Genomic DNA, 25309 nt, shown 5'->3' with positions numbered 1-25309 from the left:
TTTCAAGCTTTTATTACCTGAATTGCATGTGTAGATATTGATATGAAGCCAAGGTGTGCACTGTCGTTTGGAATGAGACATCGGGCAATATATATTTTGTGTTGGCTTAATATTTCATTTGTATATAAAGGAAAGTATAATTGAATGTGATTGTTTTGAGCAGTTTTCAGTGAAAAATTTAAAAATTTGATTTATTGAGATGCAAGGCTTAAAGAATAAAACTTATGTCTGTAGTACAATGGCGATCAGCCTGCTGAACTCGATATCAGACTTCCTGGAGACAGGCGTAGATGAGTGCACGTCAGACATGTTTGACTGGACACTGCATGGCGGAGAGATGAGCAGCTCAGAGGAAGAAAGTGAGGAGGACCACGACATCTCAAGAAATAAGTCTTCAAGCTCTCTCAGGTATGCCTAGGATATAGATCTAGGATTTAAACACAACTTTTGTGTCAAAGGAGAGTTGCAGCCTTGTCATTTGTCTGATTTGTCAGCCTCTCTCGAACTCTTTTAGGTACATTTTCAGAAACAACAAGTATCTAGTTACGTACAAATGATACTGTATATACTGATATAAAGGTATTAAAATAATATGAAATAAGGCACTGCCTTAGACGGGCTCTAGGTATGTTATCAACTACAGGCAAAATTGATTTTGTATGACATACTATGGCTATGACTACGACCATTTAGATCATTTAGGTGCATCACAAGTAAGGTTAAGGCAATGCAAAGCAAATTTAATATTTAAATGTTTGAGAAAACACATAATTAAAAACACAATAAATATTCTTATTTACCTAATACTGAATATCATACAAGCAGTTACAGAACAAAATAATGATTCCTACTTTAAACATAACAAGGTAAACAAACCTTAACTTAAAAATTAATGATCACAGTTATCTGACAATCAACCTGTACTTTACTATTTTAATATGTAAAACAGCATTGTGTATATTTTAGATGTTTAAGGTTCTGCAAATAACCCAAAAAAATGGTTTGACCCCCTCAGCAGTTTGAAATGAATATAAATTCCCTGTAGTTGACGTTGTTAGCACCATTTCATCATTGAATATAACAATGTATGCAGAAAGTATGAACATATTTAATTATTTAAAGTATGAGACTTTAAACTGAATAATAAACATTCAACAACAATACATCTATAACATTTAAAAGAACAAGCTCATAGATTATTCAACAAAACATGTAAGCTTGTAATATATTCACAATATAAAAAGTTTAACAGTTCACAACATAATCAGAACAAGAATGTACTATAATTATGCTTACATTAGCTCATTCATTAGCTCATTCAGTTTAAAACTATATCCTTTGCAAATACACTTAATTGTTCAGAACGTACTAGGCTAAGTTTTAATTTTAACAACGCACAGTATTCTAGACAAAGTTAATTGCCCCCTCCCCTGGCAAGGGATTAGTGGCCTACTGACCAGATGACTGAAATAAACCATGATGTATTGATCTAGTGATAAGGGAATACTCTGCAAGAAAATGGACAAATCAGCCCTGCATTTGTCAACAAATAAAGAAGAAAAAAGACCAGCCCTCCCCTAATCATATCTTATAGCCCAGCTGGGGGGGGGGGGGGGGGGCTTCAGCCCTAAAGCCCAGGGCTGAATCTGTGCCTGGGCTAACAAAGTTAGTTCCAGCATTATATGTGGCGCTTTCACATTACTTCATACGACTCAAAAATGAACATCCAATAACTTTTGTTTTGTGCTAATATACAAATTTCACATATATCTATGAAAATTGGAAATATAATGGAATCAGGACATGGTTTTTAGCTAAAGAAGATATGCCATCATATGGTACAAAAACATGAAACGTAATTCTACAATACTGACAAATAACATTTCTGCAAGATGTTTAAAATAATTTCAATAATTTATAATATGATGAAAGATTTGTTAAGGAAATAAAGATGTTCTACAAACACTTTCGAAAAAACAACACTAGTGTTTAAATAAAGTTTTTTTTTATAAAATTTAACCACTTTCACTTGTAAATCAAAATTAAAAAGATATTTATTATTAGAGTTTATGATGCTCTTTTGAGAACACTTTGAGATGCATATGGGCTGTTTCAAAAAAAATGGTACCATTAAGTTTTTCTATTGTAGAATTATTAAGCAATATGCACAATTCGCTGTATTTCAGTAATGTACCAACTTTTTGCACTACTTTGGAAAGTTTGATTAGAATATGTCAGACCAAAAAAAAGTTATTTGAAAAAAACATAGCAAAAATGTCAGGAGTGCAACAGATATTTGGGACATTTACCATAACATGGTTAATTTGAATGGCTCTCATTAAGAAAATACTTCATTTATCAGTTAAAATCCAACTTTGTTCATTAGTTCAATACCTTAACTTAAGCTGGTTTTCCTCAGAATGCTTGTAATTGTAGTTATCTTGTAAAACCGTGGCAATGAACAAACATACTACGAAAAAATAATCGCACAAATAATTAGCGAAACTTTTCAAAAGAAAGTCTTAAACTTCTAGTGCAAGTATTTTTCTTTAGATTTAAAATGTTAATTGTGAAGCAATACATGTAATCTTTGAGTTCAGGCCAAAAAAATGTACATTTTGAACTACTATTCCTCCAATATCTGACACTATATGATGACAACCAGAGTTTGTCAGGAGTGCAACATTTACTACTTAGTGGTGTGTAAATTTTAATGGTTCAGTTAAAAACAGGTGAAGTTGCATTTCCAGGAAGTATTTGATCAATACTTTCAGATTTCAGCACTAATAACTGTACTTGATGCACTCACTATCAGCATTAGGCTAATAACTGCATGTCAGGAGTGCAACGCTTTTTGAAGCATTTATGTGACATGCTGTTTTGACCGATAGGAATATGTAAATTTATTGCTAGGACTTTTTTTTTCTTTTTTTTTTTCAAAGTAGACATATAAAAGATGTATTTGAAGTGAAAAGCTGGTATTGAAATGAGTTTTAAATGATAAAATTGGTTTACGTATTAAATCCATATTTCAAATTTTATTAAAACATGAAAAATATAATTATGGACATTTAAAAATAAAACCTTACTAATGAATAACATCAAAGTAAATATAATAGGTTTAGAACAAACATTTAAGTTTAATTTTAAAGAAAGATTCATTCCCATTTTTTTTGAAAATTCACACAGCTTAACTTGTTGCACTCCTGACAATTTTTTTATAGAATGAAACCAAAAGTTTGATTAAAAAAGACACACAGTAATTATATTTTGCAGTGACTCTAGTGTTATTTGAAGAACTATTTTGACTGTAAACAATGGAGAGACTTATTGTTGATTTACCTGTCATAAGGAGATCACAAATAAAACTAAAATACACATTCCACAATACAAATAAATGCCTCAACAGCGAGAGAGATCCAAGAGATTCCGAGATAAACTGAGAGGCAACAGTGAAAACCTTAAGAAAATAAGACAGAAAGGAAGAGGAAAACCAAAGTATAAAGAAGAAATAAAACAAAAAAGACTATTGAATCCTACTTATGATGCAAAAGTATTGTCAGATATCAGATGATGGCAGTAAGTAAGCCGCAAAAGGAAAGCTAAAACAGAAGAGAAGACTAAAAAGCTGACACCAATACACACCTGTAAGACTTACAATGAAAACCAAAAGTCTAGTCTTTAAAGCAGCAGATAGATTTAGTATAAGAAAGAGAGCTGAGCATGTAGGCAAACACCCAAATCGATAACCTGATAAAAAGCCACCTGAAGAAGAAGGTCCAAGCTGCTAGGAGAAAGTATTTATATATATAGTGATTTATAAAGGAAAGGAGAACTTGGAGTCAGTATTGAACTTGGAAGTTGGAAGACCAAGAAAAAAAGTGTCAGATGTTAAGTAGAAGCTGGCATTTTCCACCATGGATAAAATTACAACTTGATAGAAAAGAGCTAAACAGTTACATGAAAAGAAAAAAGAACAGTAAAACAAGTTAAGGACAAAGGCTAAAGCTTACAAGAAATATAGACTGATATTCTCCAAGTTTCAAGAAGCAATAGTTGTTGAGTGTAATGTTTTCACGTAATGCCAATAAAATTTATTCGCTTTCAAAATACAAAGCGAAGACAATAATATGTATTGTTTTAACACTATTTCAACAAATATGATTGATTTTTAAGGAAGATCATCATAACTGATGCACATACTTTTAATGAAGAAAAAGTTATAGTGCAGTTTCTTACATATCATTTTTTTGTCAGGAGTGCAACGTTTCTGGCAATTTAGATATGTAAATAAATTGTGGCATCAAAAATTTAAAGTGATTAACTCTTTTGAAACTTTCAAGAAGTTCAAGGTTGTCTTTCAAATAAACATTTTGGATATTAATGTTTTAATCTGGCTATTATTTTAACCAAGGCATTGCACACATTGCGAAAAAAACACAATATTGTAATAAAAAAACATATTTCTAATTCAAAATTGGACATACAGTTGTTTTGAAGGTGTTAAATTGCGTAAAACTTCTTTGCCAATGAAACTCAAAACCATCGATGTTTACTTTGTTAAGTAGTTTTCAAAAAATTTATATGTTAGCTGATCTAGTAATTCATATGTTTTTCCTTTATCAAGTTCATTAAAAGTTCTGCTTACAATTTATATTGGTTGTTTTCACTGAACCATTTGCATTTTTGTAAACTTTGATAATTGTAGATCATTTGGATATGTTAAATGAAGTGATGTAAACACTTTAAAAAATTAGTATATTTTCTGCCTCTTGTACCATTTTTTTTGAAACAGCCCATATGCAATTCTTGTCTCATAGTTTAAATGTTTTTTATGACGGTACTGAAGTCATCAATCCTAGATCCAATATGCACCCTGGTATACTAGGGTACTGAAGTGATCGGTCCCATATGCCAACTCTGGTATCCTGGATAAAACGTTACAGCTGAATACAATACTGAAGTGATCAATCCCTGATGCGACTCTGGTATCCTGGATAAAACGTTACAGCTGAATAAGGTACTGAAGAGATCAATCCCTGATGCCTCTCTGGTATCCTGGATAAAACGTTACTGAAGAGATGGATCCCAGATGCCAATCTGGTATCCTGCGTTACTGGTGAATACGGTACTGAAGTGATGGATCCTGAAACAGATTAACACCAAACTGAAGTAATACACAAGGGTCAATTTGTTCACATTGACACAGATGAAGAGGCTATCACACTAACAAATGAAGTCACCTTTGTTAAAAGTATGTAAATATGGCCCAAGACCACACTTGTTTTTTGTTTCATATAAACACTAACCTGGCTTTTCTCTTCAAACAGTCGTTGCATATAATTTTTTTGCAATTTAAACAGACTTCAAAATCCCTATAGTTCAATTTCAGGCTGTATGCAACACATACTGAAAGTTTGGCAATGATATCTTAAACACTTAAAGAATGAGTATTAGCACCTGTGGTGTTTTCTTAAAGGCAGAAATAGCCATTTCAATCAAATGGTTAGGCGCAAACTTTTTAAGAGCCATTGTTTCCTCATGCATTGGAATAATCTGACCAAGTAAAGTTCTCCTTGTAACTTTCAATGGTGTCTATAAAATAGCACCACAAAAATGGCCTGCCTACTCTTTTAAGATTTTTTTCTAAGCAAAATAAGATTTTTCCTCTTTATCGGCTTAGCGTTTTATATAAAAAATGACATAGCGCCAAACTGAAATCCCTCAACTTGTCAAATTTATGCTTTTCTGGTCCAGTTATATACAAAGGTAACAGAAATGTTCAGTTTAAAAAAAAAAAGAGTGTTAATGTGTTTATAGACATTCTAAACACCACTGTATGCCAAATTGATTGCTTCCGGGACAAATGGCGCAACAAAAGAAATGCCAAAAAAAAACACCAAAACTGAAAGATTCATGACAACTGCTAGTGTTTTCAAATATGAGGTGGCTACATGATGTAGAAAATGCAGCGATAGCATTTAGGGCTTTTTCTATAGAACCCATGGGTCCGACTATCGGACCCATTCCCAAAGCAAAATATAAGATATTTTTCCCAATCTTCAAAAAAAAATCCCAATCAAAAATTTAAAAAAAAAATATTTTTTTTTAGAAAGTCTTTTTACATGTACTGGTTCATTTGCAATGTCCTAATAAATTATGTGATGTAAAGTTTTTTCGATAATTGAACTCGGAAATCATTGATTTTCACATTCAGATATCTGTATGAAATATTATCTGTCATGATTGATTTATTGCAATAGATATTTACACCCAAGGATTGATATTTCAGCCATTTTGGGTCTTTTAAAGGGAAACAAACTAATATAAAATCAATTCCTAATTTGCAGAAGACTAGACAGCTTTTTCTTTGAAATGTAAAATTTCCCAATTTCAGCATTTTCACGACGCAAAAATTCCCAAAATGTCAAGGGTCTTTTTCCCAAACTGGGCAGAAAAAGCCCTGGCATTAATTTGCCCTATTTTAAAAAAAAAATTGCATTAACCCTTTAGCACATAGACAAGTGGCCAGATTACACCTCCCAGTCAATAGCCATCTTACTGATAAGCAGTCCTTATCTGCATAGGTACTTTTCTGGATATTTAAAAATGAGAAAATGAATACAGCAGTATGACCTTAAAATCAATGTTACTCCAAATAATTGTGTCCAAATCTTTTTTATGTGAATTCATTTTTTATAGATAATTAAATTATCTAATAAATGGTGTCAATGATGAAATATTAAATTATTTTATTTCAGCTGTGAATGTATTTTCAAGATGGATGTGTAACATTTCTTTGAAATGTCATAATTGCATTAAATCAAAGGGTAATAAAATGCTGGGATCGATCTAATTTTTATTACCCCTATCATAAAAAAGACCCATCTGGATTAAAAAGCCGACAATTTATGTTCTTGTGTATTAATACATAGAAATATGTCAGGAATATCCGGTGTCATCCAGCTGAGAGATCCAGTCCAAGGTGTCTGTTTAACTTTATTACCCCCTCATAAAATTGTTTACAAAAAAAGAAAGCCGATAAATAATTTTCCGGTATGAATAAAAAGATCTAGATCAAACAAAACGCTTGCACATGACCTATTTTACAGCCAAAACTATGATGGACATTATATAAGCTTCACAGAAAATTTACCCATCATTTTCTCATTTACTAATTGTTTCTTTTGTTTGTAAACAAAATATTACCTTTAAGTAAATATAATCTCAATTGATTTTAATGGTAAACTGAACTGACGTAATATATTTAATGATTTACGCATCAGTGAATTTGGGGGAAATTCCATACAGTACTTAGCTCGTGGTCTTATTACGTCACAATGGGATATCACACCTGCGATTGGGAGTATAAACACCTTCTCAATTTAGCAGACGATATTTTCAAGGGAAAATCAATACACAAAAGGTTAAACTTTAATTTTATAAACATCCGGGATATTGTTTACAAAAAGAAAGATGCTAAATTGAAATATTGAAATGACCCTTTTGAAATATGCGGGCCATGCGTTTACATCCAGTAATGGATACGGTCGGCCAAATGCGTATACATCTGGTAATGAGCTATGTCGGCCTATCTCGTATACATGCGCTAAAGGGTTAAGTATCTGTTTTGAAGACTAGATTTGGCTTAAAATCAAGAGTACAGCCCTTTACCATTGTCTATAAGTTGCTTATTTGCACCTGCTTTGAAATGAATCTCACTCTTTGGAATCATTTACACACAAACAAGTACTATAGAGTTAATCTTCGTCTGTGAAACTTGGTAACTGTGAAAGTTATGATTGATGTCCTTTGGGTGTCCGAAAATTAGGTACGCAAAATAAATTATTTTGGAAAATAATTATGGGTGTCCGAATATTTAGAGTGTCCGAACTCTTAGGTGAATTACGGAACTATATTCTTTTCTGTAGGTGTTGACATTTTGAGAACAAACCCGTACAATATAAGGTTTTTGCATAACTTAACTTTTCATTCTCAACAGTTTATCATTGTATGGTTTTAAAGATAACCGTCTCCATTTTGAAGATTTTCTTTTTTTTGTCACTGTCAACAAACATGGTGGCCGAAAATGCCAGACGATTTGACATCTTTTCTATGCGTCTTTTAACCAAAAACATAGATTAAAAGTTTTTTTCTTGGACTTTTCACAGATTTTTTTCCTTGCGTCTAATACCCCCTATCGTCTTATACGCAGTCATTTACGGTACTTTATTCTTCTGAGCAGGGCTTGTAAAATTTTGGAACCTCAATCGGTCCGGACCCGGCGAAAATCGGTCTGGACCCGGCGACAACCCCCCCCCCCCCCAAAAAAAAAAGAAAGACCTGTTCAAAAGTCTGATTACTTAGAAATGTCACACATTTTCGCGACGTCTTTTCTGTCAATATTTTTTCGCGATGTCGCAATTCCTGTGAGGGTTTTAGAGCCGCATAGCCGATTCAGATAGTCAATGATACAAGCTTAATTCAAATGAGATTCTCATCGAGTTCTGCGGCGTTTCTAATAAGAACGACTGCGATCGTAAATAACTGTGGCTGTCGGGAAGCGGTCAGACGACAAAAATTGAAACAGTATTATGATTTATTTACTTACTGCATCTAAAGTGGGTCAACATTTAACTGATGCTCTTGAATAATAATATATATCTAGATTTATAATCGGGGCTTTAAGCTATAAGTGTGATATCAACAACGATTTATTCATTACTGAGAATTAAAATGACGTAAGCAGCGCACTGAGCTTTCAAACTCTGTAGTTAATCAAGCGTGTTGCTGTTGATATCCTAGGCTATGAATATGACTAGGTTCGGATTAACAATGACATATGCAATTTAAAAGAACAATTTAAATTTAACAGTTTGGTCATCAACAATTGGATATATCATGTAATGATCGACAACGACATAGCATATTCATATTGCCATGTGAAAATATGGACCGATTTTAACACTTAATCATGATGGCTGCAAGCACACAATTAACACATAGTTTGTTTAATTGTGTCTTCTACGACCTACCAAAACACGTGAGAAAATTTCGGACCAATTTTTTTTACACTTTTTGAAATTGAAATCGGTCTTTCTTGGTCAAAATCGGTCCAGACCGGCAAATTGCCGGTTTTTAGAAGCCCTGCTTCTGAGCTATTGGATTCAGAGCTGCATCTCCTGGATGCCAAGGGCGAAACGCCGCAGCTACATGTAACTGGAGCTTATTGGGACAACATAATCTTCAAGCAAGACACAAAATCAGTGTTTGACACAGAATAAAAGTATCTGCTTCTACTGTTAAAGTATGAAAAATGCCTGTCAACACTCATTTGAGGCATGCACAACCTTTTAAGTAGGCATTTATGTGATAAATATGCAGAAAAGTTCATTAATTCAAAGATTTTCATGACAAAATTATTAAATATATATATAGTCTTTTGGACATTTTACAATCAGTTTTTAACAACTCAAAGGTTAATCTCAACTAATTGAGTACCTGGATGCATTTTGAAAGCGTTGAAACCATACATACTTAGAATTATTTCTTACATGGAGAGGATATTCCTTTCTCGGAAATCATTGCCAAGAACCGGTATGGAATTCCATCACAAGACCACGCTTTGATCAGCATTGGTTCTTGTCCTTGAAAATACTTATGTGGCTTCAGCAACCAGGCTGGCTATAGAAATAAACAATGAATAAGTGTTTTTAAAGCTGCACTCTCACAGATTGAACATTTTGACAACATTTTATTATATAATTGTCCTGAGATTCGATACATAAAAAAGATTTTTGGTGCCAATCTGGTGTTCAGTCTCTTTAAGGCATTTTGAGTGTATGTAGGTGTTTTCTTTAATGCATAAAGGGAAAAGGTTCTAATCTCAATGAAACCGAATCACCTTTTTTCTTTTTCCTTTTCAGTCATAATCTTGCGCTCCGCCATGGTTTCACTTCGCAGGAGGGGATACCCCTCCCGCACCATCCCCGCCCAACTTCTTAATTTACAAAAAAGTGGTGTTGCATGGCACAAGAGTTCACCTGTCACACAATTCCTGTATATCTTTTTAGTTTCAATCTCTCAACCAGCGTAGCGTGTTGGTAATTGAAAGGTGTTCCCATCCTTTGATCTCAGTCAAAACATCTCACATATCCATTGTTGAGGCTCACAGACGGTACACCCCATCCATCTTTTCAGTGACAATATCTAGCTCAGCCATAGCGATTTCTGGTCAACCGCATGTCATAAGTGTATGGAATTGATATCTTCATTGTATGATTAACTGAAAAGTGGTTTTTTACAAAATAATCATACTGTACCTGGCTGACGTGACAAGCTCTGCTATGTGTACCGGTAAAATCCATGGTCGTAATTAAATCGGTAACGGAATTAATTCTTCGCAATTTCTATCCGATCAACAACTGTCAAACATCTGAATAGTATCGATATTGTAAAGCCTAAAATGACAACTACTAACTGTCAAGTGTGACCTTCGTATAGAATGGTAAACAATGCGTATGAATATCTTTAATAAACAAGTGAAAACAAAGTATATATCTCAGACAATCTATAGAAATATGTTTTATTTGTCTTTGTGACTTTACCACAAGTATTCATAGGAATTGTTTATAAGCATATTTTGAATTATTTTAATAACTAGTGGGGCACTATTTCGCATCTCATAATTTCATGAGCCTGTTTTCTTCCGTGTCGTCACGCTCTGATGATTTTGGTGTCCGGCATGCATGCGCTCAATATAGTTTATGAACAGAAAAAATACTGGTTCAATAACCTTTACGTCTTTTTTTCAGGCTGATAGTATGTGCAACTTTTGAACAAAGTAGTGCTACGTGTGACCGTAATAGGGCTCTGCCGAGCTTCGCTCGGTTTAGAGCCCTTAATAGGGTTCAATTCAGATTTTCAAAAGCTAACCAGGGTTAATCAATTTCAGGAAGTCTTTCCAGGCAACATGTCGGAGGTTTAAAAGTCTGTTCCATGAGGCGAGAGAGAGAGCTTCAAAAGCACTCGGCTTTGCCAAATTGTTACGCAAGGTAGGCACACATCCTCTTAATAATTATCATTTGATGATGTAATTACTTGATATAAAAATTGTTTCAAGCAAGAATAGCACAAGTATGGCAAGGTCCATAACTCTTGACTTTATCGTCGAGTCATGCTCCTTTTCGACTGAAAAAAAAACCCAGTACAATCTTTGATGTTTGCAAAACTGCACTTTTGTTCCTTAACTGTAGGTATAGGCCTGGATATGTTTGCATGGGATGAAAGGGATATAATGCGTTATATAAGATATCACTCAAAAACAATCAGTTTAGCTTCAGTTTAATCAAGTCATTACATTTTCAGGATCTTGAGATTGCTGCAGACTTCAATGTAGCTGTGTCAATGCCAGAACTGCTTCAAAAGCTCAAAGACTCTGATCATATAAATGTGAGTCCACTTGCTCTCCAAGTTTCATTTTGGCAATTAAGGAAGGGGAAACTGAATGGGAGATATCCATCATTATACCCCCGACAAACGAAGTTTGAAGGGGGTATATTGGAGTCACCCTGTGGTCGGTCGGTTTGTCGGTCGATCTGTTGCAATTTACCTTGTCCGGAGCATAACTTAAAAACTACTGGATGGAATTGGATTAAACTTCATACAATGGTAGAGCATAATGAGAGGAAGTGCAGTGTACAATAACCATAACTCTATTCTTGCTTATTACTGAGTTATTGCCCTTTGTTACTTTTTTTTGTCCGGAGTATAACTTGAAAAGTACTGGATGGAATTCATTGGAACTTCATACAATGGTAAAGCACAATTAGAGGAAGTGCAGTGTTCAAGAACCATTACTCTACTTTAGCTAATTACTGAGTTATTGCCCTTTATTTTAGTTTTTGCTGTCAATTTTTTTTCCAGACATTAACTTGCAAACTACTACATGGAATTTATTAAAACTTCATACAATGGTAAAGCACAATGAGAGGAAGTGCAGTGTTCAAGAACCATAACTCTACTTTAGCTAATTACTGAGTTATGGCCTTTAATTTTTTTTCCTTGTCCCGAGCATAACTTGAAAACTAGTAGATGGAATTTTAATAAAGCTTCATACAGTGATAGATCATAATGAGAGGAAGTGCAGTGTACAGGAACCGCAATTCTATTTCAGCTAATTACAGAGTAACTGCCCTTTGTTACTCTTTCTTGTCCGGAGCATAACTTGAAAACTATTGGATGGAATTTAATAAAACTTCATAGAGTGATAGATCATAATGAGAGGAAGTGCAATGTACAGGAACCGCAATTCTATTTTAGCCAAATAAAGAGTTATTGCCCTTTGTTACTTTTTTCTTGCAATTAACCTTGTCTGGAGCATAACATAAAAACTACTGGATGGAATGTAATAAAACTTCATACAATGGTAGAGCATAATGAGAGGAAGTGCAGTGTACAATAACCATAACTCTATTCTTGCTCATTACTGAGTTATTGCCCTTTGTTTCTTTTTTTGTCTGGAGTATAACTTGAAAAGTACTGGATGGAATTCATTGGAACTTCATACAATGGTAAAGCACAATGAGAGGAAGTGCAGTGTTTAAGAAACATTACTCTACTTTAGCTAATTACTGAGTTATTGCCCTTTATTTGTTTTTTTGCTGTCAATTTTTTTTCCAGACATTAACTTGCAAACTACTAGATGGAATTTATTGAAACTTCATACAGTGGTAAAGCACAATGAGAGGAAGTGCAGTGATCAAGAACCATAACTCTACTTTAGCTAATTACAGAGTTATTGCCCTTTATTCGTTTTATTTGCTGTCATTTTTTTTCCAGACATTAACTTGCAAACTACTAGATGGAATTCATTAAAACTAAATACAATGGTAAAGCACAATGAGAGGAAGTGCAGTGTGCAAGAACCATAACTCTATTTCAGCTAATTACAGAGTTACTGCCCTTTGTTACTTTTTTCTTATCCCGAGCATAACTTGAAAACTATTGGATGGAATTTAACTTTTGGATGGAATTTAATAAAGCTTCATACAGTGATAGATCATAATGAGAGGAAGTGCAGTGTACAAGAACCACAATTCTATTTCAGCTAATTACAGAGTTACTGCCCTTTGTTACTTTTTCTTGTCCGGAGCATAACTTGAAAACTATTGGATGGAATTTAAAAAACTTCATAGAGTGATAGATCATAATGAGAGGAAGTGCAGTGCACAGGAACCACAATTTTATTTCAGCCAATTACAGAGTTATTGCCCTTTGTTACTTTTTTCTTGCAATTAACCTTGTTTGGATCATAACTTAAAAACTACCAGATTGAATGTAATAAAACTTTATACAATGGTACAGCACTATGAGGAGTAGTTCAGTGTACATGAATCATTACACTATTTTAGCAAATTACAATGATGATAGTCCATAAAATAAAGTTTTCATTTATAGGTTGGCTTTCCAAATAGTTGACTGCAATTTCATATCAGGGCGGCGTTCAGGGGTATTAATCACCGTCAATGATAGCTCTAGTTTTACTTTTGGAATACAAAGTATGCCTAGCAATGAACAAGAATGTTTTAAAAATAGACAATGTATAAGAATGTGAAAAGGTTTCTCTTTAAATAATTCACCAATTCTTGGGGGTCCATTTTTATTTACTTTTTATGCCCCCGAAGGTGGGCATATTAAAATCGCACGGTCCGTCCGTCCGTCCGGCCGGCCGGCCGGCTCTGTAGCTCTCACTTGTATGGACAGATTTTATAATAACTTGCCACATGTGTTCCACATACCAAGACGACGTGTGGCGTGCAAGACTCGTGTCCCTACCTCAAAGGTCAAGGTCACACTTAGTGTTTATTTACAATGGAGTGCTGCATATAAGGACATAGAGTATAGGTTGTCGTGTCCGGTCTGTAACTTTCTCTTGTATAAACAGATTTTAAAATAACTTGCCACATGTGTACCACATACCAAGACGACGTGTCGCGTGCAAGACCCGTGTCCCTACCTCAAAGGTCAAGGTCACACTTAGTGTTTATTCACAATGGAGTGCTGCATATAAGGACATAGAGTATAGGTTGTCGTGTCCGGGCTGTAACTTTCTCTTGTATGGACAGATTTTAAAATAACTTGCCACATGTGTTCCACATACCAAGATGACGTGTGGCGTGCAAGACCCGTGTCCCTACCTCAAAGGTCAAGGTCACACTTAGTGTTTATTCACAATGGAATGCTGCATATAAGGACATAGAGTATAGGTTGTCGTGTCCGGGCTGTAACTTTCCCTTGTATGGACAGATTTTAAAATAACTTGCCATATGTGTTCCACATACCAAGATGATGTGTCGCGTGCAAGACCCGTGTCCCTACCTCAAAGGTCAAGGTCACACTTAGTGTTTATTCACAATGGAATGCTGCATATAAGGACATAGAGTATAGGTTGTCGTGTCTGGGCTGTAACTTTCCCTTGTATGGACAGATTTTAAAATAACTTGCCACATGTATTCCACATACCAAGACGACGTGTCGCGTGCAAGACCCGTGTCCCTACCTCAAAGGTCAAGGTCACACTTAGTGTTTATTCACAATGGAGTGCTGCATATAAGGACATAGAGTATAGGTTGTCGTGTCTGGGCTGTAACTTTCTCTTGTATGGACAGATTTTAAAATAACTTGCCATATGTGTTCCACATACCAAGACGACGTGTCGCGTGCAAGACCTGTGTCCCTACCTCAAAGGTCAAGGTCACACTTAGTGTTTATTCACAATGGAGTGCTGCATATAAGGATATAGAGTATAGGTTGTCGTGTCCGGGCTGTAACTTTCTCTTGTATGGACAGATTTTAAAATAACTTGCCATATGTGTTCCACATACCAAGATGATGTGTCGCGTGCAAGACCCGTGTCCCTACCTCAAAGGTCAAGGTCACACTTAGTGTTTATTCACAATGGAATGCTGCATATAAGGACATAGAGTATAGGTTGTCGTGTCTGGGCTGTAACTTTCCCTTGTATGGACAGATTTTAAAATAACTTGCCACATGTATTCCACATACCAAGACGACGTGTCGCGTGCAAGACCCGTGTCCCTACCTCAAAGGTCAAGGTCACACTTAGTGTTTATTCACAATGGAGTGCTGCATATAAGGACATAGAGTATAGGTTGTCGTGTCTGGGCTGTAACTTTCTCTTGTATGGACAGATTTTAAAATAACTTGCCATATGTGTTCCACATACCAAGACGACGTGTCGCGTGCAAGACCTGTGTCCCTACCTCAAAGGTCAAGGTCACACTTAGTGTTTATTCACAATGGAGTGCTGCATATAAGGATATAGAGTATAGGTTGTCGTGTCCGGGCTGTAACTTTCTCTTGTATGGACAGATTTTAAAATAACTTGCCATATGTGTTCCACATACCAAGACGATGTGTTGCGTGCAAGACCCGTGTCCCTACCTCAAAGGTCAAGGTCACACTTAGTGTTTATTTACAATGGAGTGCTGCATATAAGGACATAGAGTATAGGTTGTCGTGTCCGGGCTGTAACTTTCCCTTGTATGGACAGATTTTAAAATAACTTGCCACATGTGTTCCACATACCAAGACGACGTGTTGCGTGCAAGACCCGTGTCCCTACCTCAAAGGTCAAGGTCACACTTAGTGTTTATTCACAATGGAGTGCTGCATATAAAGACATAGAGTTTAGGTTGTCGTGTCAGGGCTGTTACTTTCCCTTGTATGGACAGATTTTAAAATAACTTGCCACATGTGTTCCACATACCAAGACGACGTGTCGTGTGCAAGACCCGTGTCCCTACCTCAAAGGTCAAGGTCACACTTAGTGTTTATTCACAATGGAGTGCTGCATATAAGGACATAGAGTATAGGTTGTCGTGTCAGGGCTGTTACTTTCCCTTGTATGGAAAGATTTTAAAATCACTTGCTACATGTGTTCCACATACGAAGACGACGTGTCGTGTGCAAGACCCATGTCCCTACCTCTAAGGTGAAAGTTACACTAAGTGTTTATTTCACAAGGGAATTCTGAATATAAGGACATAACAGTGTAGGTTGTCAAGTATGGGTGGTATTTTTTATGTTCAGAGACAATTTAGAATAACTTGCCATATGTATTTGACACGTAAAGGCAAGATCAACTTTTCATGTACTGACCTTGTTCGTAGGTCAATGTCACATTCGGGGGCATTCGTCACATACTGTGACAGCTCTTGTTCCAAAAAAATGTGATTTGGGAAAAAAGTGTATTACTCATCAGTATTAGCATTGGGCAAATAACCAACTGAACATGAACATATTTGTTAAGATTTGTTTATACAAAAACTCATTTTAATTGTTCTTATGACCATGCTAAAAATCATTTTATTGAGTTTGTTTTCAAAACTTAATTGCATAATTGTGATGTATTTTTCGTAATTTATTAAGAAGTTTTGCATTTCATTATGTGTTCAGGTGATAGCCCAGATAGGCATGATAAGTGCTGGCTACCTGATGTTCATACCGAGACGTATAGCGGATCAGCGTCGGCATATTATCCAGCTTCTCAATGTGACTTGTGGGCGAGAGGACGTCTCGGCATCCACGGACATCACAAGTCGTGATGACGCCTACCTTGTGATGGTGAGGTGTGGGGCAGGCACGGACTTAAATGCCGAGTGCCCAACATGGTCAGGCGAGAGCATCCAGGTTGAGCCCACTGCTGAGACTGCCATCGCTCTCTCACATATATGGGTAAGCTATATATATATATATATATATATATATGTAATATATATGAGTGTATGTATTTGAGGATATATATTGTTTGAGATTGAAATATATTTCATCAATTGCCAATGTTTTCATAAAATGTGCATGTTCTTTCACAAGTAAATGTAAAATTATTTGGAGAATAACATGATAAATAAGCCCTTCTTCATTTTAAATGTTTTTAACCTGGCAAAATGAAAGCTATGTTAATTTTATTAAGCAACATGTTACACAAAATCTATATGAACACTGACAATATCAAAATTGATGCTCTCACTGCGGTGAAAGTAACGACAAGGAAAATTGAATGATAATTCAGCAGAAGCATGGAAAACTGGTAATCTCTTACATACAAGTGTTCAATATCTCAGGTCAATATAATCTCAGGTCAATATAGTTAAACCAAGATGACAGATATTCTCTTTAAGGATAAAAAATGATTCTAATATGAATTACTGTTTTTAAGTTGATATTAGATAAAACACTATTACATGTACACCGCCCAGTATTACACCTTTTGTAATATACTTTGTTGAAATTATTGTAAAACCACATGTTTAAGTGCTCATTTTGAACTAAAAGCCCATGTCTATATGCATCCTTTGTTTGTATTGTACAGGTTGAGTCGCTGTTACTGGTTGTGATTCACTCGTCACAGCTTTCGGCCCAGCGACGGGAGTTTGAGAACCTGATGGGAAGCACTGTTGAGCTGGTCAATGAGCAGACCTCTTGCCACCAGATCATCGTCGAATCTCTCTACGATCTCAAGGTAACCATTGTGTAATCGTATGTGCTAGAATCAATAAATAGACATACCTTTGAAAAAGCAGTAGCAGTCAGTGGTTGAAATAGAATAAGCCCTGCTTGCTGCCAGGTTTGTTCATGTTTGAATTTTACATATCATGGCCTGTTCTTTTGTTTAAACAAGAATTCTGGTTTGTTGATTTAAACTCTAATTCTGGAATATGAAATACTGTTCAAGTGGCTGAACAATTTTTCACTTCTACAGATTGTTAAAGGTTGGTCTTAGGAATCAGTCTATTATTTGTTGTATTACAGGAATCGGCAATCTCGCTGCGTGGCAAGGTGGCGTCAGTGATTCAGCAGGTGGAATCTAATTGGAGCCTTGAGATGGAGATGGAAGAACACGAGAAAAAACACATCCTTAAACTTTACCGGGAAACTATGCTTCAGGCCTATGACTTTGGATTTGAGGTAATTCATGAAACTTAAGTTTTGAGGTTATAGATGACCTTTAATACCCATCCTCAGACTGCAGCAGGAGACCATTGTACAGGCCTGCAACTTCAGCTTTAAGTACCTGACCATCACTTGGGAACGTTTTGGATGCCTTGAAATAGTTAGTTATCAGTAACTAGCATAACCAGTACTAGTTGTTTCATACAGGTCAGATTTCCTAAAATGCATAATATTCATTTAGATATGAATTTAAAAAAATGCATCCCTCATTACTTTATTAAAACAATAACAAGTCCATATTATACCAGTAACCTGTATGTGGTAGTCTGTATTGCCTTATAAGTTCTGTATATTTCTCCCGTGTAGTACATGAAGGAGGTGACGCGTCTGGTGTCCGGAGAGACGCGGCACAAACTGGGCCCAGGTTCCATGGCCTTTGCCAAGGACTGGATGATGTTTGTCTCGGAGAAGTGTGAGCGGGGACGGGGAATGAGACCCAGGTACACATGCTAGCTCATCCCATTCCTTGTATGATAAGGCCTGAAAAATAACATTTGGTTCACGTTACCAAACCCTACCTACGAAATAGGCCACATGGTAAAAAAAAGTAAAAAAAATATAATTTTTAAGTGTGTTTTATATGAAGTTAAAAATCTTTAACATTTAATAATGAAAATTACTTTTACACCATTCTCCAATGATGAAAATAACATTAGTATATAAAAGCCTACCTGATTTTGAAAAGGATGTAACCCGAACCAAACCATTTTTACTTTTTTGGGCCTTAAGAGTCAACATAGAGTCAGTTGTTGGTTTCATCATTAAGTCAAATTACATGTACATATATATTCTGTATGAAATATAGGAATAATTATGTTTCCAACTGTGGTTTAAAACATATTACTCTTCTAAGATAACATCAACTCAGTTCTATGAAGAATTAACAAATGGTTTTGAAAGCATTATTTGCTTTTTGTTTGCTAGGATATGGTTTTACCTGTAGTTGTAAGGGAGTTAAAGTTGACTCTCCTATTGTGTTAGGTGGGCGAACCAGGGTCTGGACTTCCTGCTGATAGCGTGTGAACCCAAGAACCTGGCTGTTCTCACTGAACAGGAATATAAGGTACTTCACCTTTCAGCGTTGTTTATTCTACATGCTTTCGTTTATAGCTTGACTATTCAAGAAAATACTGAGAGCTATACTACTCCCCCTAGTGTCTGCGTCACACCTAGGTTAAAGTTTTCCATGTATGCACCTTTAAGTCATTATCTCAGTAAATACATCATGTATTCTCAACTATCCAACCTACTTAATTAATCATGTAAGGTAACTCTATCTGGCATATAATGCAAGTTATGGCTCATTATAAGTCAACTAAGAAATTTGGTTACAGTTTTGCATGTGGGCGTGCATAAGTGAATATCTAAGCAACTACTAGATGTACTGCATTGAAACTTAATAATGGCTCCCAACCGTCCAACCTACTTAACTAATTTAGTCAAATAATTATATTGCATGTATTGCAAATGAAGGCCCTTTATTATTTATGCAAATGAAGGCCCTTTATTATTTAAATAAGGAATTCTGGTTTAAAACTTTGAAATAGAGGAGTGCACTGTCTCTATGACAGCTCTTCTTTGGCTTCTTTGGTGGACAAGTTAGCAAGTAGTACCTTGAAATGGATATGAATAGATATGAAGACAATTTAAACAGGTCTAAGCCCCTTAACCCTGCTTTTTAATAAAACCCCTTCTCAGGATTGTTTTGTCTGTTACCTTCCCTGTAGACTGTGCATCATTATCAGATCAGGCCCCAATTTCTCGAAACTTCTTAAGTCTCTTATAACAGGATTAAGCTAAACCCATTATTTTTGTCTTTCAATATTTTGTGTTTTATATACTCCTTTAAATGTTTTAATACTTTAAAACGGAATTATCATTACGATTATCACAATAAACCATTTTTCATTTAAGAAAATTCACTATAAGTATGTATTTCGGTTAGTTGAAATAAGTAACTTAAGCCTGTTAAGCTTAAAAAGTTTCGAGAAATTGGGCCCTAGTGTTTATCATAATAACCATTACAAAGTGTTTTGAGAGGCCTTGAAAATATCCCTGCTGTAGCTTGAATCCACACCCTTTTGAATAAGAGCTGGGCATGTAAACCACTGGACAACTCAACTTTAATATTCACTTATTATATTGATTGTGTACTTTATTTGTGACAATTTCATGTCATTTTTGACTAAAATTGTCAGGACTTCTTTGCATGTATTTGACTGTTTTACAGGACCTTCAGGAGATGTTGAATGACTTCATCACCCATCTGATAGGCAATGCTGACAAGGCCTCTCACTTTGGCGGCCATGGAGGTACATTGGCAACCATATCTCCAACTGCTTTGGCTTATAGCCATTAAATGAAGAGTTTTCCTGAACTAATAATTTTTCTCAAATTATAAAATATGAATGAAATTGATTGCAAGTCAAGTTAATCGTTGCTAATCTGTTTATATTTGTATATATATATATATATATATATATATATATATAAGTTCTCATTTCTAATTTAAATCTGCTGACAGGACCGCTTCCAAAGCCGCGCCACGGTGGTGAGATCTATAGTCGTCAGCAGTATCAGCGCTACCCCTCCTGGCCGACTTCGCACGGGGAGGGAAGGATGGCCCGGTCCCAGTCCTCAAAACTCGTGGCAGAAGGACCAACAGTACCCCAGTCAGCCCCTGTTGTCACCAACACTTCCTCACAGCCACGTGAGTACACACCCTGGCTTACCACATGTTTTAGGTATTTTAGCAAGATTCGCATAAAGTATATGTTTGAGATTTTGTTAAGTTGCCTGTGAAGCCTTGAAGACACATGACAGGCATTACTTGTCCACATCATTATTGTCCTCGAACTATCATTTCTGATCAGTAACTTTAAATGACTTAGTGTATAGACTTTGAACTTGGTATATGCATTGGTTTGGTCAATAAGGTACCCCTATTGATGAGTTCAATTGTCATGTTCTTGGTGACAATCACTAAAAAAATATGGGTGTTCCAGACAGGTGACACTACTGATTTGCAGATTTTTTGTTTGAGATAAACATAATCTTGGCCATAGCAGTTTATTGGATTATTTCTGTTACTATATGTGCCTTACAATGATTCTTTCAATGACATTGTAAGGGGAACCTTTATTATGATGTAAAACGTTGTTATTTATGACAATAATGATTGAGGAACTATTCTCAATTACAATAAATGTAGCAATTTATTTGGTTGGGACAGATATGCGTTCAATACAGTCGACTCCATCACTTGACTCTAATGATTCCCCGGACTGTTCCCCTGCAGGTAACCAGCTGACAGATTTGTGTTTTGTCAGGCCTTGTTATGAAGCATGCCATGTGGCTCTGGTGTCTTAACTAATGCTAGCATTCATCCATCATACATAACTATAACAGAGATTCCTGTCTATCATCTACAGCTCATACATCCATACAACTCAGGTTTTCATCGTCATTCCTTTTTTTCATGAATTCGACTCAAAGCGAATCTGCTATTCAAATAAAGCTCTCATTTTAAACAGTTTGATGAAAAGTTCAAAATGTGAAACTGCTATTCGAATGATGCTTGTTTTCTTTTTGTTAAACAAATCTGGTGTTTTATGGATGAATCAGAAATGGTTATGAACAATAGACTACGTAAAAGTATATAAATGAAATGCTCAAACTGCATCTACTTACAAGAACTAGCTAGTGGCTATCAGTGAATGTCTAACAGGGCTTGAATTTAACTTTTTTTATACTCGCAATTGTTTGCGAGTGCTTAAATTTTCAACTTGCAAAAACAGACACTCACTCGCATTTTTTAAGGGCAAATCTTTGTGTTTGCTAGGCAAAACACATACTGTATGAAGACAATGATAGGTATAGTTTAATTGATTTAATGAATTATCATGTAATTTTACATTAAATGATATCATCATGTAACACTGACAGTACGTACTGAGGAAGTCTGACAAAACCAGTATTGGTCTGTGCAAAATATTTTGAAAATGTTCCTTTTGTCATCCATGTTGATGGTCAATTTAATGTACAACTCCCTCTTTCACTTCGGAACAGTTTTAACGGACATATTCTTTCATTTTGGCTTCTTTTTGGGAACTGATTGATCATCGCCATCGGCCATCAGCGATTTTAAATCAACATGCGTAAAAAAAAACTTATCTTTTTGCTTGTCATCATTCTACAGACTGTGTCTCGATATGATTATTGCTAAATACCACTGCCAAAAATGGAAATGAAAGACCAGTCTACAAAACTGCATAGTAACGAGTACCTGCCACATAGTAACAAGTACCTGCCTGTCCACACAAAGTTAATCCACGTCATCAATTTCTGTATGTTTATCGGAAAACAAAATTAGGCATCTCTTTAATTAGTGTTATAGCTATTGTGCAGGAATTGATCACTGATTATGTTCATATCTCTTTCAAGGATTGCATATTTTCTGCAAATTTTGAAGTCGCAAATTTTTGCGAGTGTCCTTAACTTCAACTCGCATTTTCCAATTTTGCGAGTGTGCGAGTGCTAAATTCGAGCCCTGTCTAAGGTCTAATGAGAGGAGATTGGTTTATTTTATCTGTAATTAAGGTGAATATTGACCTTCTTCTGAGATGTTAGCATGTTGGAGCTGATTTTGACTGCTTGTATTTCAAAAGGTAGCACAGCAAACACTTGAATGGTTTCTTTGGTTTTGAATTGGTTATGGTTTCACAAATGCTTTTCAATTTTAATCAAGAGCATTTCTCAAACCCATTTATCTTTCGTATTTATCTGTCACTAAGTCTTAAATGTACTTGTCTTTGAGAGATGAACCTTTGACTCATTGTTAATAACTTCTCATTTTCATACACTAATTATCATATCCATTATATAATTGTAGACTGCTGTGTGTAATTATCATATCCATTAATGTTATTGTAGAATTGTGTTCCGATGTTGTCATGCGCTGTGCTTGTTTACAGTAGTGTGTTATTTGCTAGATATTGAACAGTTGATATTCAGAAGTGTTTATATAATTGATGATATATAAGTGTCAATAAAAATGTGTAGATAAAAAGTGTCCTGACTGTATACAAGCACAGCGCTTGTATGACGCCCTCCCTTACATTGTCACTGTGAGATGCGACCGCATGTTTGTGTGTGTGTGTCTGTCTGGCAGGCTTGGACAAGCGGGCCTCAGACAGTGCTGTAGACATCCATGAAGGGGAAGATGGCGGCATCGTTATGGAAGTCCACCCCAGACACAGGGGTATGTGGGGCACAGCTCGGGGCAAAACTTGTCATGTTTTGCTTATAGACAGAGTCACATGAGAAGTAGATTAAAACCTCGTAGATAGTTTAACTATTTGAAGCAGTTGGTGTACATGAAGGAGTAAAGAAAGGCTCTAGTTGCTTTTTTATCTAATATAACTTAGAGCTCCTCTCAATATGATACATTGAAGTCCAACTTATTTCACCATTGAAGTGGTTAGACATAGTGAACGTAAAAGAACAGTGTTTTTTCTTAAAAGATCCCAAGTCTGTTTTCTAAAATAGCCAATTCCTTCTTGTTGTTAATTTGTTAAGTGCATGGAACCTCATGTAGTGTTTGAGCAAGGTTTTAACGAGACAAGGTGCAGAAAAGGGCACATTGTACCAGGCTATGACAAATTTGGAACAGTATAAAATTGACAGAAATTGTGTTTTATTATAGTCATATTAAGTTTCAAATGCCAATTTTGTAAAAAGTGTATTTATAATGATAGTAGGGATGGCATCGAGGTAGAAAATTCTTGCTGTTGCCTGCCCACTTGAAGAAAAATGTTAACTTGAATATTTGAAATAAATTTAAGGAATTGAATTTGTCATTTAAGGAATGAATTGCGGGATCGATGTCATTATTGGGGTATGAAAGCAATTGGGCTGGTCAAAGTGTGTGGAGGACTGCACGCGTACTTTGATCAGCCCCAATAATGACGTCATTCCCGCAAGTCATTATTTATATTTACACCAATAGTGCATTATTTCATTCAAGAATTGTTAAAATAATACTTTATTTCATTTAAGAAAACCTTTCAGTATTCCTTTCTTACCCTTTCTGTAAATAGAACGACCCGACTGAAACCGGAAACATTTTATCAAATGACGTCACGATAACGCGGGAAAAGATCAACCACTTGAAATCACTTTTAAACGTAAAATTGAAACACTTTTGGCAATGATACCTTTAACGTATCATAATTTAACACTTTCTAAAATGTTTATTTATATGTTACAGCACCTGCTGACACAATACAAACAATAACAAGATTTCATGTATATTGTTATGTGATGAATTGCGATCCGAACATATGCGAAGTTGTTGCATTCATCGATTGATAAACGCAATTGCTGAAAAGCAGTTCATTTAGGGAATGGAAGTTGATACATGTGTAAATATACTGTAATATTTTTCTTTAACTTAGTAATATGATTTATTCTCTATTAAGACATCCACAAATCAAAAGTCGTGATCATTTCAAAAGTACGCCCACTAACAGATCAATGTTCATAATTTGCGTATCAACGTGTTTGATTCGGTGCAAAAAGTCTCTAATGGATTATCATTAACAATAGAATTATGTGGGAGATCAAAACTGCGCTGATTGACATCAGACCAAATTTAGTTACATTCAGTTAGATTGTGTCTTGTTGGTAACACACTAGGACTGTTGTATTGTCTGTATGTTGTCTGTATATTGTGCATTAAGTGAAATTTCGAATTACTCTGTTGTTGTTTTTTTTATCCAAGTTTTTGAGTAGTAAATTAGTATTTGAGTATCAGACAATCAATCAAGTACAGTGAGTGCTGCACCCATCCATAACTTTATTGCTAAAGCCCTACCTCATGGGAACAATTACCTATGATCTTTTATTCCAGTCACCGGTAATACCTTTATATCATAATGGTCATTGTTGTATAATGCCAGACATGGTTATCAGAGTGATCAATCTGGTTTTATGTGTTTTTGTGTTTGTCGTGAATTTATGATTAACAATTTTCCGTGTCTGGCAGTTAAATTATCTTAAATCTTTTCATTTTAGAGGATTGATGCTTGAAAAATACAATATGATTTCCTCTACAAACAAATGTTAACAAAAGTAAATTGATGTAACATTCCTCAGTAATGCATGTTTAATGATAAAATCTAAAAGGTCTTAAAATATCTATATGGTTTATATTTTTATTATAGTTTATAAATTCATGACGAAAAAAAGACATACAATTGAACATTCACCTTCA

At 35.3% G+C, this 25309-nt stretch overlaps 1 protein-coding gene across 1 annotated transcript in view; it reads left to right on the top strand.

Annotated features, from left to right (window-relative positions):
* LOC128237236 (mitogen-activated protein kinase kinase kinase 4-like) overlaps positions 1-25309 on the top strand; it is a 61251-nt gene that overhangs the window by 17624 nt on the left and 18318 nt on the right. The window contains exons 7-18 of the mRNA XM_052952583.1: positions 235-408; positions 10955-11054; positions 11368-11451; positions 16480-16758; positions 17396-17545; positions 17836-17991; positions 18343-18476; positions 19018-19099; positions 20267-20348; positions 20561-20746; positions 21269-21334; positions 23207-23296. Coding sequence (XP_052808543.1) covers positions 235-408; positions 10955-11054; positions 11368-11451; positions 16480-16758; positions 17396-17545; positions 17836-17991; positions 18343-18476; positions 19018-19099; positions 20267-20348; positions 20561-20746; positions 21269-21334; positions 23207-23296 — 1583 coding nt within the window. The remainder of the gene's footprint in view (positions 1-234; positions 409-10954; positions 11055-11367; positions 11452-16479; positions 16759-17395; positions 17546-17835; positions 17992-18342; positions 18477-19017; positions 19100-20266; positions 20349-20560; positions 20747-21268; positions 21335-23206; positions 23297-25309) is intronic.

The sequence above is a fragment of the Mya arenaria genome, chromosome 6 (assembly GCF_026914265.1).
Source record: "Mya arenaria isolate MELC-2E11 chromosome 6, ASM2691426v1".
In the NCBI taxonomy this organism is placed as follows: Eukaryota; Metazoa; Mollusca; class Bivalvia; order Myida; family Myidae; genus Mya; species Mya arenaria.
The sequence above is the reverse complement of the archived record's forward strand: the minus strand, read 5'-3'. Positions and strand labels throughout refer to the sequence as shown.